The sequence below is a fragment of the Acinonyx jubatus genome, chromosome C2 (genome assembly GCF_027475565.1).
Source record: "Acinonyx jubatus isolate Ajub_Pintada_27869175 chromosome C2, VMU_Ajub_asm_v1.0, whole genome shotgun sequence".
Taxonomy (NCBI): domain Eukaryota; kingdom Metazoa; phylum Chordata; class Mammalia; order Carnivora; family Felidae; genus Acinonyx; species Acinonyx jubatus.
In genome coordinates, this window is record NC_069384.1 from 146,609,338 (window position 1) to 146,625,112 (window position 15,775).

A 15,775-nucleotide genomic window follows, 5' to 3' on the forward strand; every position below is an offset into this window, starting at 1 on the left:
TGGTTAAATCCCCGGCTGTCGTTTCTTCGTGCTCTTTCTTTCGGGGTGAATTCCTTCGTGTTGTCATCTTGAAGGGAGAAAAGGAATTAATGAGGTAGAAAAATTGAAAAAAAATTAAAATTAAAAAAATTGAAATTAAAAATTAAAAACACATGCACACACAAATAGAATAGAAGATACTAGATCCTAGGTGTGTTTTGGTCTGGGTGCTGAAAGTGGTTTGACAGATTAGAGAAAAAAAGGGCGGGGGAAGAAATCGTTTGAGAATTTGAAAAAATGAATACACTGAAGTAGACTAAAATGAGACAATGGGGGTAAAATAGAATTTGAAAAAGTATACACAAAAGTTAAGAACGTAGTAGAAAAAAATTAAAGAAAAATATTTTAATAAAAATTAAAAATAAATATGATTTTTTCATTTCTGTATTTAAGAAAAAAGAAAAATGAAAAAGAGAAAAAGAGAAAAAAGAAAAGAAAAAATTGTTTGAAAATTTCAAAAAGTGAATACACTGTAGTAGACTAAAATAAAATGATGGAAGTAAAATAGAACTTGAAAAAACTTACATAACAGCAAAAATATAGTAATAAAAATTAAATAAACATATTTTTAATAGAAATTGAAAGTAAAAATGAAGTTTTTCTCTTTCTGCATTGAAGAAAAGGAAAAGAAATGAAAAAGAGGAAAAAAGAAAAAGAAAGAAGAAAAAGGAAATTGAGAATTTGAAAAGGTGAATACACTGAAGTATACTAAAATAAAATTATGGAAGTAAAGTAGAATTTGAAAAAATTTACACAAAAGTAAAAAGTATAGTAATAAATTAAAGAAAGATATTTTTAATAAAAATTGAAAATAAAAATGAATTTTTTCTCTTTCTGTATTCAAGAAAAAGAAAAGAATTGTAAAAGAGAAAAAGGAAAAAGAAAAAAAAATAAAGAAGAACATTGAATAGATGAACCTGCTAACAGATTGAAGTAGGACTGAAATTGCTTCGTTTTGCCCTAGAAGTCAGTCTATGTAGTTCTTTATAGTCCATAAATTAACTGGCAGTGAGACTTGTGTTCTTGAAGAGTGAATTTGGCCCAGTTGGGCGGGGCTCAGTGTAACAGCTCTGCTCTCCACTAGGTGGCGCTGCTGGCCTACTGGGGCAGAGTGTTGCAGCACTTGTAGGTGCATATGCGCATGCGGGGGAATGGTGAAGATGGCGTCACCCAGCCACCCAGTCTGTTCTCCCGGATCAGCAGCGCATCCGTCCTCTGTCTTCAGCTTTCGTCCACTCCCCGCTCTTTCACTCTCTGTGACCAGGTCCCAGGCAGCACCTCTCTCCCGAGTTTTGTCTCAGATGCAGCTGTTTTGCCCGGCCCCCTACTTCCGAAGGACTGCAACTTTGACCCGTTCCGCCCTTCTGCAGGAGGGTCTCACTGAGCAATGGCCGAATGAGCAATGGCCAAATATCAGCTGCACCCAGGTACGTCCACTGGACCCTGCTGCTGCCGGTGCCCTGAGACTGCAGCCAGGTGCCGCCCGCCCCAGAAAAAGTTCGCGAGACGGTGTAGCAGCAGCGTTTCAGGGATTATGGAAAATCACAACACGCATCTGGCACCAGGCTTCATCCCCAACGACCTTTTCCAGCACCAGTGAATGTGGCTGCCTTCTGGGTTCTGCTGGGACCAGGTGGCTTCAGTAGTCTCTACCAAATGTCCTTCCAGCAGTGGACCCGCTTTTCCCCGTGTGGCCCGAGAACCTCCTGGACTCCACTCTGTTCCTGGGGATTCGCCCTTCCCACCAGAGCACCACCAGGTATGGAGCTGCGGAGTTGCAGCCTTTGCGCTCCCTTTGTTTACAGTCTTAATGGATTTTAACCCCTCTCCTTTTTCCTTTCTCCCTTTTTAGTCTCTGCGGCTGTTTCCAATTTTTCACTTTCTCTCCAGCTGCTTTTGGGGAGGGGTGATTTTCCCATATTCTCACCCCCTCCCCAGTCTCTGTCCTCTCTCTGCCCACAAAAGCAGTTCCCTACCTTTCGGGGCTTCTTGCTCCCCAAGTTCAACTCTGCGCCGCGTACCTGCTGAGTTCTGTGGTTCAGGTTGTGCAGATTGTTGTGTTAATCTTCCAATCAGTTTTCTAGGTGTGTAGGATGGTTCAGTGTTGGTCTGGTTGTATTTTATGGACGCAAGACACACAAAAAGCTTCCATGCTGTTCCCTGTTTTTATTTTATTTTTGCGAGAGAGACAGAGACAGAGAGTGCGAGTGGGGAAGGGGCAGAGAGAGAGAGGGATACACAGAATCTGAAGCAGGCTCCAGGCTCCGAGCTGTCAGCACAGAGCCTGATGCAGGGCTCCAACCAACGAACCATGAGATCATGACCTGAGCTGAAGTCAGGCGCTTAACCGACTGAGTCACCCAGGCACCCCTAGCTCCCAAATTATTGCAGGGAATGGTTCTCTCAAATGTTTTGCCCCTACGTAACTTGTAGTGTCATCTTTCCAGCCTTCTCTATCTTTTTCCTTTATGTGGTCTGTTAAGTCATTTTTTAGGTTTTTGTTATAGCAGATTTCTTTCTGGTACTGATTTTCTGCATTAGTCACGATTGACTGCTTATGCTGTGGTAACAAACATCTCCCAAATCTCAGTGATTTAACACAACAAAAGCCTGCCACATATTGGTGGGGGCTGGGGGGAGACACGAGACTGCTGCACTGTTGCTCAAGGCCTCGGGCTGACTGAAATACCATCATTTTTGTAGCAGCCACATCTGGGACCGGTTGCCAATGGCCAAAGGAAGAGGGGGACTGGAGAATTGTACGTGGGGTATATCTATCCTTTACCTCAGCCAGGAATGTTACATGTCACTACTGTTCACACTCCAAGGTCAGAACTAATCATATGACCCTCAAATAATTACAAGGAGGCTGACAATTATAGTCCTTCTTAGACATTATCCACCCCATTGCAACTGTCATTGAGGGTAGCCCTTCAGTCTACCTGAACACAGGTTTGGTTTCTTGTTGATGGTGCTTTTATTTTGTCTTTTGTTTAATGCTGTATCCTTACTTCCTGATACATACTAAGTACTTAATAAATAATGAATGGATGACTGAATAGACTAAGTTTCTCAGTTGAGCTTAAAGAGAAGCAAGGAAGGAAGGAAGGAAGGAAGGAAGGAAGGAAGGAAGGAAAGAAAGAAAAATCTCTAGGTCCTTACACCATGGCCAAAGTGGTGAGTTGGAGTTGGAGCTGTGTGATGCCCTAGGAGTGGGTGGATGTGGACAAAATGCACGCTTCAGGCATTGGAATGTATAATCCCTACTCACGGAAAGTTGCTGAGGCCTTTTCTAGATGTGCCAGGGGGCCAAATACAGAGCTGGGATGGTGTTGTTTTCCCTGAGATCTCTAAACAAGAATGAAAGCTCAGCCTGGCAGCCTAGGATCCTGGTCCAGAAATGGTCCCTGAGTGGAAACTAAGTCTTGCATGGGTCACTGGGCCATTGTCGCTTGTGTGTATTGGGCTAATTTCACCTGTGGTCTGGGATCCTTGAGCCGGGAAAACAATTTAAAAACAGATCTGGGTAGCTCAGTAGGTTGAGTGTCCGACTCTTGATTTTGGTTCAGGTTATGATCCCAGGATCATGGGATTGAACCCCACATTGTGCTCCACACTGATCATGGAGACTGCTTAATATATTCCCTCTCTCTCTCTCTCTCTCTCTGCCCCTCTCCTGGCTCTCTCTCTGTAAAAACAAACAAACAAACAAACAAACAAAAAAACAGATCTGAGAAGACTTGTATGTGGATGTTCTTAGCATCTTTGTTCATAAGCTCCAAACTGGAAAGAATCCAAATATTCACAAGAGGAAAATCGATCCACAATTTGTGGTATATATCCCCATTGTATGAATGGAGTCCTATCTAGTGATAAAAAGGACAAACTATAGATATGTACAAAAACAGGGATGAATCCCCAAAATATTATGTCAAATGAAAGAATCCAGACATTAAAAAGTACATACGATATGATTTCATTTATGAGAATTTCTAGATGAGGCAAATCTAGTCTCTAGTGATACAAACAAGAACAGTGACTGCCTGCTTCTTGGTAGGGGTGTGGGACTGATTGGAAAGTTGCACAAAAACACACTTTGGGGTGGTTGGTGGTTACGTGGATTTACACATGGGTCAAAACTTATGGAATCATGTATTTTAAATAGATGCATTTCATTGATGTGAATGATATATTTCTAAAAAATGATGACAATATGACAATATACAAATCAGTTTAACAAGACAAAAATAAAATGGATTCTAAGCTGGTGAGCTCAGTGGGGAAGAGGCAATTGCAAAACTTGCTGGAGTAGACACAGCTGCTTGTGAACCCACCTGCTTTGTTCAGACCCGCCCCCCTGCATATGGCTTCATCACCAACTCCAGGCATGGCCCAGATGGGCTAAGTGAGAGTTCACTCCTTTGGTGATTGCTTCACAAAAGGACATATTCTGCAATTTGGGTCAAAGAGAAATAAGGAGAAATCTGTTGGGAGTTCCTGTTGGAATAATTTCCATACTTCTGTAAAAGGAAGTGTAATGAGATTTTTTTTTCCTTTCAGTTTCATCTAAGGACCCAAGGCATTCAAATTCTCACACTATCATCTATAGCTATGTGCCTCAGTCTCCTCATCTTTAAAATGGGAATGAAAGGGCTCCTGGGTGGCTCAGTCGGTTGAGCGTCTGACTTCAGCTCAGGTCATGACCTCATGGTTTGTGAGTTTGAGCCCCTAGTTGGCTCTGTGCTGACAGCTCAGAGCCTGGAGCCTGCTTCGGATTCTGTGTCTCCCTCTCTCTCTGCCCTCCCCCATTTGCGCTGTCCCCCCCCCCCTCAAAAATAATAAATAAACTGTAAAAAAATTTAAAAAAGTAAAATGGGAATGAAAACAGCAGGTTTGCCTGGCATTGTTGAGATTTATTCAGTTACAAATACGTTTTTGAGCACTTACTATTTGCCAGGGACTGTTCTAAGAGCTGTGGTGTATTTTATTCAGTGAACGAGACTGATGACCTCTCCACTCTAAATGAAACATTGAAAGTATAACCCATTACCCACTGTGCAGTTTGTGGCAGCCATTATTATCAGAACTAAAGAGACCCCAGTTTTCTGTTGAAAGAGCAATTTTCCAAAACTGGTAGAATCATGACTCTCATGCAGGTATAAACATGAACACATGTTAAAGATTTTATTTAGCTTACTAATGAGAAAACTGGTAAAAATTTCACAACCAGAAAGAACAGACCCATTTATGGACGGATTGGGAATATTGAAATGAATGAACAAGTGGATGCAAGACCGGCTTTTCCACAGAAGGGAAGGTCACTCCTCCCTTGCACAGAATTTACTTACATGTCTCTAGGCAAGAATGATTTTGCATTGCTATCAGTTGTCTATGATTTACAGAGTTGCAGATTCACTCACATGAAATCAGGATTAGATAACTGGAACCAGTATGCTGTAAACAATGCATAGTTTTCCAGTGAAGCACACACTTTTTCAGTTCTCTTGGCCAAGTGGGTTTCCCATATAAACTCAAAGGACTTCTGTAATTGTAAACCAAAGATTTATAGTAGACAGTGTAGACAGTGTTGTAAACCAAAGATGTGTTCAAGGGGTTCTGGGTATGATGGAGGCACACACCAGGGGCTGCAGAGTGGCTTATCAGGGCAGGTTTCAAGGAGTTAATTTTGGAGCTGTGTGGAACGATGGGTAGGTATAAGCCAGGCAGACAGCAAGGACGAGAAGGGCACAGGATGAGGAGGAAACATATCAGTAAAGGCTGAATTCCTTACAAGTAATAGAAACTGACATGAGTTCGTCTAAGCAAGAAGTGGGGATATATTATGTCCCAAGGCATCTTATGGGGCCTAAGGGCAGGGATGAAGTGCCCAGGAATGACTGGAAAGTTGGGACTTGAGTGCTAGAAATACTGATTCCCAGCCCCCCCCCCCCCCCCCCGCCCATGGGATAGTTGCTTCATTTCTCTTGTCAAGGGTAAAGCTGGACACTGTCTAATGTGGTAAGGATAGACTACTCAGTTGTAACCATTGCGATGGTGGGGAAGATCCAGTGTGAACTGAACTCAACTTTGGTTTGTACAGAGATGACTGGGCACTTTGAAGGAAGAGTTGTGGGGAGCTGGGGCAGAGACTGGGTTTGTTCATCAGTGCTCATCTGGCGGAGAAGCAAACTCACATCTTTTTTTCGGGAGGTAGGGTAAATTAAAGCAAGGTCCCCAAGGACTGGGAGGGTTGGATAGGAGGGAGGTGCGAGTTACCCCCTAAATGTTTCCATTTCAAAGAGATAGCACTCAGGTCCTTGACAAGGCAGTTCTGGTGGTGGAAGATCCACACGTCAAGGGGGAGAGAAAGGACTCATGATGGCAAGCTTTCTAGAGTAACTGCGCTAAGGGTCGGGGGCTGGGTTTCAGGGACCAGGTTTTGGCTGGAACAAGCCGTGATGCTCCTGGCAGCCTTAGCTCCCTCAGGCGATCACTTTAAGCGGGACATCCTAGGGACGCAGCCTTGAGCTGTTGGAGGCTATGTCAGTGTTGGTTCAAGTCTTTTAGTGTGGGGATGGGTCATTTGTGCTGAGAGTCTGCAGTTTTTATAGGCCAAAGTTGAGACTTCGTCAAAAAGCCATCTAAAGTTGGGTCAAGAGGAGAGTCTTTGCTGTTGTCTCCCCACAGACTGGTCCCCTTTGCTTCTAGTCCGTGTGGTAGAACACAGCTGCCTTAGGTGGGTTCCCTAGAAGCAGAAAGACGGCTTCGGGGGGTCTGTTGGGGGTATGTTCTCAAGTGAAGCTGGTAATGCAGGGAAGAAGCATGAATGGGAAGGAGAGGGCTGAGCAGGGTCGGTGGAGGGGCCTCTGGGATGCAAATGCACTGCAGAGTTCTTGTGCCTTCAGGCTGGCCTTTTGCATCTCTGTGACTGTCGGCTGGGGAGAGGTGGACTGTCCGTGAGAGCAGATGATCTTCCGGAGAAAAGGTAGCTTTGAAACATTGGCAGCCCACACAGCACCAGACGGATGGGTGCCCCACCTTGACAAGGGAGAGCTGGTCGGGACACCATCACACACAGTTTAGGGCTGTCACACACCCTTCCTTTATTTGACATCCCAGCCAATCTGATTTTAGAATCTCATATCCATTTCATATTTGGGAATGGGAGCTCTCTGACTAGCTCCATTTGATTTTGGAGCCCACACCAGACCCGTCAACTATGGCCTGGAGGTCAGGGCACGGCTGTGAAGATGACTGCCCATCACAATTGCATGGATGGTAGTGGCAGTGGCATTCTGCAGGGTGCATGAGCCGCCAGAGGCACCTCCTGTGTTGTAATCTATGGAGCTGTGACCCAGGGATGTCATCCACATAGAACGCAGTGTGGGAGGTACTCTTAGAGTAAGTAGTATTGGGGTTTTAGTGCTAGGGGGTTAAGGGGTTCCAGAACATGCCACCCCAAAGTGCACTTCTTTGGCATATGGATTCTTTAAAAAATGTTTATTTGTGTATTTATTTCGAGAGAGAGGGAGAGCGAGCATGAATGAGTGGGGGAAGGGCAGTGAGAGAGAGAGAGAGAGAGAGAGAGAGAATTCCCAGTAGCCTCTGCACCATCAGTGCAGACCCTGATGTGGGGCACCATCTCTCAAGTGAGATCCTGAGCTGAAATCAAGACTCCGAAGCTTAATCCACTGAGCCACCCAGGCGCCCCTGGCATGTGGATTATTTTGAGGTCATTAAGAACCAGCGGGTGCAGGAAAAAGCTCTAGAAACAGGGAACAAATTTTCCTTTGGTAAAGTAAATTTATGTTTATGATAAAGGAAATTTCTATTTGTAGAGAAGTCTCCCTCTCCTGTACCAGGAAGAGGAGGACTCTTAACAACTCTTATCAATGGAGTAGGCACAACTTAAATCTGCATAAAAAACCTTACTGAATAACCCTTGTTTACCATACTTCCATCACCTGCCCAAGACTCGCCTCGCCCACCCAAAAACCCCAAGCCTCTTTTCTTTTAGCTTGAGATAGGACATAAGCCCTAAACATCCCTGTGAGTTACGCATCTCTAGGTGCCTCCCTGTGTTACAGGCACGAGAGATGTGTTAATAAACTCCAGTCCATTTTTTCCTCTTGTTAATCTGTCTTTTGTTACAGAGCCTCAGCCAAGAACCTAGATGAAAAGACATTTTTCCCCCTCCTCTACAGGGATGAAGGGAATCTCCCAGAAAGTGGGTGTGCAGGGAGCAGCCCAATTTATAGCTATCCCCTAAGTGTGGAACTGCCCAAGGGTGTGAAATGGGACAGGGGACAGGAGGCTGGACACATCCCAGGATCCAGAGCTCGGAGGGCTTTGTATTCCTCATTAAGAATTTTTACCCACCCTCTTCCACCCAACTTGGGGAGTTAACAAAAGACGACCAAATGGGGACAGAGTTATAAAAAGCGCCCAGTTCAGTGCCCCCACCCAAATCTGACCTCTTTGGATGAGCATGAGGCCCATGCTTTAAGCCCGACTTCTGAATTGCGTATTCCCCATCAAAATTTATGGGAGTCCTGTGTGCCATCCCCTGGACCCTTCTGTCTCCTTCGTAAGCCCTAGCTGACGAGGTAAACACCTAAGACATTGATGTGTTAGTTATACATAAAAACGTTGGCAAGCATTTACCTGAAGATGCCTCTTCTAGAAGGAGAGATTCTAATCGTGGGAATCCTGAGCCCTCCGGGACAAAGCTTCCAGAGAGGCTTTGGGAACCTGTTGTATTCTATTGGTCATGCTGCCGTGGAGTGTTCCTTCATCTCCTTCCCCTTGTCTTCATGGGGAGCCCCAGCCACAGGCCATGTGGCCACATCACCACCAGGTGGCAGTGGAATCACGTTCCGGAGCCCTCAGGACACCACTCAGCCCAGTCGGTTTACAAGATGTAAATAAAAAGAGTAGAGGTATAAAGAATGAACCCCAGCTTTGGAGTCACCCAGAGAACATGAGAACTACTGCCCTGCGACTTAGAGACTCCAGGCCTTGGGCAAGGGGCTGGATTCGTGCCTCAGTTTCCTTACTCAGAGTCATAACTAATTGTGCTATTACAGCAGCTTTTAAGGAAAGCCCCAATCTTCCAGAATCATAATTTATTAAGGGCTTATTGTGTTCTAGGCCTGCTCAAAGATCTGTACATAAATTAGCTAATTTACTCCTCAGAAAAGCCTGTGAAGCACGCGTTATTATCATCCTCATTTTCTAGCTGAGAAAACTGAGGCACAGAGAGGTTCAGTACTTGTCCAATGTCACACAGCAGAGCTGGGATTCAATCCCAGCTGGGCGGCTTCAGAGCCCCTCTCCCCTAACTATGAGGCTATGCCACATCTAACAAATTACAAATGAGTATTACAATCTACTCCCAAGTCACTATCCCTAGCCATAGCCTATGGCAGAGACTGTGTTGAGGAGACAGTAAAATCAGAAGAAATACAAAGAGAGATAGATGTTTCTTGATCAAGTCACCCAAAATCCTTGATGATTTTCCAGACATCCTGAACTGTGGACCTAAGACTCCCTTGGGAGGGTCTTGCATAAGGCAACGGAGTCTTCTGCATCTGGGAGAAACAGCTCCCGACACCTGCACGTTCCTTGTACTCCTGGTCAGTGGGGTCCCTGCGAACTGGCTTCTTAGAGCATGTGCGGGTTCGTGAGGGAGGCATTGCTGGCTCTTTTCTGGGGCCATTACTCCTTTTGGTGCCCATCCTGAGTGTTTAAGGCTCATCTCCTTCCCCCTCCCCCCGCCCCCCCCCCCCCCCCCCCATATATCCTGATGTATCCCTGCATTCCTGACAGGCCAGTAGGGACATGAAGGATGGCAACATCCTCTGTGAGGGACTTGCCATCTCCACGGTCCCAGGAATATCTTCGCCCATGCTGCCCTCACGTGACAGGACCTGTGGGCGTGGCCTCGCGCTCTGGACTTCCTTAGCCCAGCCCTCCCTGTGGTCATCCAGCAGGAGAGACTCTGCCTGGCTTCCGAGGGTAGAGCTTCACCTGGGGATCTTTTCACCAGGCCCTTGAGGTCCAGATGAGGACAATGTGTCACTGCTGGGGCTCCTCCCTGGAAGTCACCTTGTGGAACAACTGGAACACTCGTGCATTGTCTGGGGGTGTAAAATGTTATGACCACTTTGGAAAATTGTTTGGCAATTATGTAGAAAGTTAAATGTCTATCTGTCCTATGATTCAGGTCTATCTGTCCTAATCCTAGGTATTTAACCAAGAGCACTCAAGGGCGATGTCCACAAAAAGCCTTGTGCAAGAATACTCACGCGAGATTTATTTATAGTGTGTCAAAACTGGAGACAGACCAGATGTCCCTCAATGAGTGAATGGATAAGCAAATGGTGCCAACGTCACTTAGGGAGCACCACACAGCACTGACACACAGCACAGGAAGGAATCTCAGACAAAAGGCTGGGGGAAAGAGCCCAGACACAGAAGGTTCATGCTCTGGGATTCTGATTTATTCGGAGTTCTAGACAATGCAAAACTAGCCCATGGTAATAGGAATCAGGGAATCAGAATGGTAGTTGCTTCGAAGAGGGGGTTCAGGGAGTGGGGACAGTCCCTGAGAACGTTTCTGTACCTTAGCCTCCAGCCTTGTGAGCTCTTCACAGATGCCTTGAGAAACCACTCTCACTGATTTGTTGGCTCTGTGCATGATGGAGCTGAGGGGAGGGGTTTGGCCAAAGGGAAGTTTACTAGAGGTGGATAGTTCCGGGGACTGTCACATTTCAGAGACAGGGTAACAGAGGCTGCTATTGCTTCTCAGTAGTCATGTTCTTTTATTATCTCCTAATTGTAGCTGGATATGTTGCCAACCAACCCAAAGATAAGTTGCCCCAGACTCTCCTGCAGCAAGATGAGGCCACATCACTAAGAGGTAGTCTGTGTGACATCCTGGAAGAGTTTGAAAGGACAGGGAACTCACCTTTTTCCCTCTTGCCTGCTCTTTGGAACACAGAGGTGATGACTGGGGCTTCAGCAGCCATCTTGGACCATGAGTTTGAAAGTCACCTAGGAGGGCAGAGGGAAGCCTGGGAGAAGCCTTGTGGAGCTGTCACCAGTTTTGGCCTGCCCAATTCTAGACTTGTGTTGTCATTTGCCAGCCAGATGACTCTGAGATGCTTATCTGTCTTCTTTTTCTCTGTTTCCTCATCAGGAAAATGGAGATAAAACTACCTACCTTGTGGGTTGTTGCAAAGATTAGAGGAGTGGACAAAGTATAGTGCATTTAGAAAGAGTTAAGCATAAGTTATGTGAAAAGTCCCTGGTACGTAAGCAAGTGCTCTGTAAGTGTGGGCTTTTATTGTTTTTGCACAGAGGCACACATACAGTGTGTGTGTGTGTGTGTGTGTGTGTGTGTGAGAGAGAGAGAGAGAGAGAGAGAGAGAGGCAGAGAGAGAGAGGCAGAGGCAGGCAGAGGGAGAGAGAGAGAGGGAGAGAGATCTGGTCTGGGTGACACTATCAGGCCATACTTGTGCCGTCTGAGTAAGTAGAATGCTTCCTGCAGGTGGCAGCTGTGTCCTCTGCATTTGACTTCTGGAACCTTACCCGGAGGCTGGCTCTGGGCCTGCCTTGACTGCGCAGCATTTTCCTTCTGCTACTAGCCATGGGTCGACGATGTTTCCAAGGCTGTTCCAGACCCTGTGCCCTGCAGCCCTACCTTGCCTTGGTCTTCCTTGTCATACCTACGGCGAGGGGGCTTTTTGGGTTCTCCCCCAGGAGGTGAGGAGCCAGAAGGGCTGCCAGATTTAGTAAGTAAAAATAAAAGTTGCCTGGTTAAATTTGAATTTCAGGTACACAATGAGTGGGGTTTTTTTGTTGTTGTTGTTTTGTTTTTGTTTTTAGTATAAATGTGTCCCAAGTATTGCATTTTATCTGGCAACCCTAAGTGTGGGACCCTCTCCCCAGGACTCCCACACCCGTCTGAGGTCTCTGTCATATTCTTCAGTCCCCTGCAGGTTCCGGTGGGGGATGGGGGAGCAGATCATCTCCAGGGAACCCCCACCTCCTCCTGCGTCCATCTCCCTTGCTGCCTGCAAGGCTCCCCAAAGGCTCTCTCTCCTGCCGTCCTGGGAACTTCCTCTCCTCTGGAGCTGGGCAGACTGGTTCTGACCTGTCACATGTCTTCCAAGTTTCTAGATTATCTGTGAATTAAGCTCTGAGTCCTTCAGTTTCTTACAACTCAAAGCTGACTTTTGACATTTAAAGGCCAAGCCACGGTTTTGGCTCTGGTTCTTTTTCCTGTCCCTGTGGGAGGTTGTATCTCTTGGAGCTGAGAAAGAAGCAGGACATGGGAGGCAGTGCAGCTAATATTTCCAGGTATTCCCCGGCAACCCACAGAGGCTCTCAGTTAAACATCCCAAGGGTCTGTCATTATTCCTGTCCCAACCCTGTCCCAACATGGCCACAGGGGTGGATGTTGTTACAGCTGTCAGGCTATTAAAGGACAGGTGTACCTGGTCCGTTCACGTCCTCCTCCCCTGGCATCTGTCAGAAAATACAGCAATCAGCTCCTGGTGCTGCTTCCCAGAGGGCACTGTCATCGTGTCTGTCCTGTCAGCCGATGCCAGATGCACCGCATGAGAGAATCCCAGCTCATCTGTCTGCCGTGTGCTCGGGACTGAGGAGAGAAGACCGAGGAGGCTTCTGGGACTTTTGGAAACTGAGAAGTGCTTTACTACAGCCAAGCACATCTCCAGGCAGATACCGTGCCATGTCCCCGTCTCCTCCTAACCGAGCACTGCTGATGAACAAGCTTGGGATGTGCACAGCCTGGTCCCGGCAGACGCGGTCAGGGGACTGAGGGCACCTTCACGGCACAGTGAAATGCAAGGCAAAGGGAAATGGGAATTGAATTCTGGCAGGTGTTTTTCCTCAGCCACCAGGCTAAAAATGTACCCATTTGTGTAAGACACAGGCCTTAGTCACCGAGGAAAGTGAACGTGTGACGGAGAGAAGCGTCCTACACTTGGCAAGCTTGCGGAGAATTCACACTTCCTGAATCAAAGCCCCTGACATTTTCAGAAGAGCCAGATTTAATCAAGGCGTTTTCGAAAGATCCAAACTGAATCAGAAAGACAGGAGGCCCTATTAGCAGCATGAATCTTGACGACGACTTGGAATTGCATTTGCTCGGAAGCTTAGCTTTCACTGGAAGTGATGGGAAATTGAATTTTGTGCGACTTGGGAAGAGGGCCTATTTCAAGCCATGTCATTAGGATAAAATTCGGAAAGAACATTTATGCCAGAAATGTCATGTTGGCCCCAAGATGGAGCTCGGGGTGTCACGGGGATAAAGTGGGCAGAAGTTTTGCCCTCTTGAGGAGTGGACGTTCAAATAAAACCCCATTTCAAGGCCAGTCATCGAAACCTAACAGCGAGCTGATCTGAGGAGGAGGCCTGGAGGCCCGTCTGAGCCTATCTGGTTTTTGCCATGTCTGACTGTCTGTCTGTCTGTCTGTGTTATTTCTCCCCACACTGGAATGTGAGCCTCATACATGCAGGATTCTTTTGTGATCTGCTCACTGCTATATCCCCAGTGCCTTGAACATTGCTGGACACAGGGTAGCCCTGAGTATGTATTCACGGAATGGATAAATGAGCGCAAAGATCTCTGAGGCTTTGCAAGCACACCAGTTATTACTGTGTTAGCTTTCACTTATTGAGTGTATGCTACCCTGTGTAACAGTGTATTAAGCAGTTTGTATTCATGATCTTAATCTCGCAATGAGCCTGTGAGTATGTTTTTATGTCCCTACTTTATAGATAAAGAAACAGAGGCGCTAAGACATTAAATAACTTACCCAAAGCCAGATGGCCAGAAAGTGGTGGAGCTGATATTCACCAGAGGCCTGCTTGGCTCAAAGACTATGAAGTACCCTGCTGGGCTTCTGACTCTTTTTCTATTTAAAAAAAAAACACATCATAGCTTTATTGAGCTATAATTTACATGCCATACAATTCACTTATTTAAAATCCACAACCCAGTGGCTTTTGGATAGTCACAGAGTTGTGCAGCCAATCACCACAATCCATTTTAGGACACTTTCTTCACTCCAAAAAAGAAACCGTGTACCTGTTAGTGATCCTTCCCCATTTCTCCCCAAGTGCTCCCAGCCCTAGGACACCACTAATCTGCTTTCTCTCTCTATAGATTTTCCCATTCCGGGCATTCCGCATGAATGGAATCCTACAATATGAGGCCTTTTGTGGCTGGCTTCTTTCACATGTTTTTAAGTTTCATCCCTGCTGTAGCATGAATCACCACTTCATTCCTTTGTACTGCTGAGTAGTATTCTGTGGCATTCCATCCAGTGTGTATGGATAGACCACATGTTTATCCGTTCATCAGTTGATGAGCATTTGGGTTGTTTTCACCCCTTGGCTAATGTAATATAATAATGCCGCTATGAACCCTCATGTACAAGATTCTGTGTGCACCTGCGTTTTCTTTCTCTTGGGTACATACTTAGGGGGAATTGCTGGGTCATATGATAGCTCTATGCATAGCCTTTTGAGGAAGTGCTAGACGGCTTTTCAAAGCAGCCGTACCACTTTGCATTCTTACCAACAGCAGTGTATGAGGGTTCCAATTTCCCCACCTCTTTGTCAACACTGGTGCTTACCTGACTTTGAATCTAGTCATCCTGGTGAGTATGGAGTCGCATCACATTGTGGTTTTGAGGTGCGCTTTCCCCATGTCCCACTGGCTTCTTACACCCATGCACTCACCATGACTTTGGGCCTCCTGGCATAGTTCTGCCTGGCTGCTTCCCCCCTGGTGTCTCATCAGGGGTGAGCCCCATCCTCGCTGTGGCTCCTCAGCAAAGGCAGAGGGTGTGGATCCTAGTAGCTGGGGACATTTTGTTTGCAAAGTATGAGTACTCAAAATTGGCAGAGTGGGCGGAGTTAAATTTGGCAATGAGTTGGAGCATGTGAGGGAGAGACAAGGGAAATGTAGAGCAGTTGGGGAAAGGTCAGGAGGGAGAGACTGAGCATGGCTGGTGCCCACGAGGAGATACTGCCCAGGAGCTGTCCAAAGGAGAAGTTTGTGATGAAATGCTGAGTGTCCTACAGTGTGACCTCTCTCTGAACCTGACAAGAGTCTTGTGGAGGAGTGTTCTTTCTGCTGTGTGTGTGTGTGTGTGTGTGTGTGTGTAGTGATGGAGGGGAGGATGTGAGACAGTGCTGAATCAGGCATGAGGGTCAGTCAGTGTGGGGTGAAATCAGGGGTTTTGCGGAGAGAGTCTACCTGTGGGTGACAGGTCTGTTGCTCTAGCTGAAAAAGTGCTTCTTGTGTGCTCGATAAATGCTGGTTCCTGAGTCTTGTGCTGTTTACTTATTATTTTGAGAGAGAGAGAGAGAGACAGAATGCGAGCGGGGGCAGGGGCAGAGAGAGAGGGGGACACAGAATCCGAAGCAGGCTTCAGGCTCTGAGGTGTCAGCACAGCACCCGACACGGGGCTCAAACCCATGAACCGTGAGATCATGACCTGAGCTGAAGTTGGATGCTTAACCGACTGGGCCACCCAGGTGCCCCGAGGGAAGCAGCATTTTAAAGAGCTACCCAGGTGATTCTTGTGCTTCTAAACTTTGAGAATCTTCAAAGGGACCCCAGGATCTCCCGTATGCTCATAGTCTGTTTTGCTTCTAGCCCTTCTGTTTCTAGAAGTGAAGGATGAGAGGCTCATGC

At 46.4% G+C, this 15,775-nt stretch overlaps 1 protein-coding gene across 3 annotated transcripts in view; it reads left to right on the top strand.

Annotated features, from left to right (window-relative positions):
- The first annotated feature begins 287 nt into the window (after positions 1-287).
- The window catches only part of LYZL4 (lysozyme like 4), a 59,693-nt gene continuing 44,205 nt past the window's right edge, over positions 288-15,775 (top strand). Inside the window, exons 1-3 of one of the 3 annotated variants that reach the window (XM_053221595.1) lie at positions 294-728; positions 1,124-1,168; positions 1,304-1,798. In XM_053221595.1, the coding sequence (XP_053077570.1) occupies positions 1,640-1,798 (159 nt within the window). In that variant the 5' untranslated portion in view covers positions 294-728; positions 1,124-1,168; positions 1,304-1,639. Of the gene's footprint in view, positions 729-818; positions 1,799-15,775 lie in introns of those variants that run through there. The other 2 variants (XR_008298069.1, XM_053221593.1) reach the window with 2 other exon arrangements.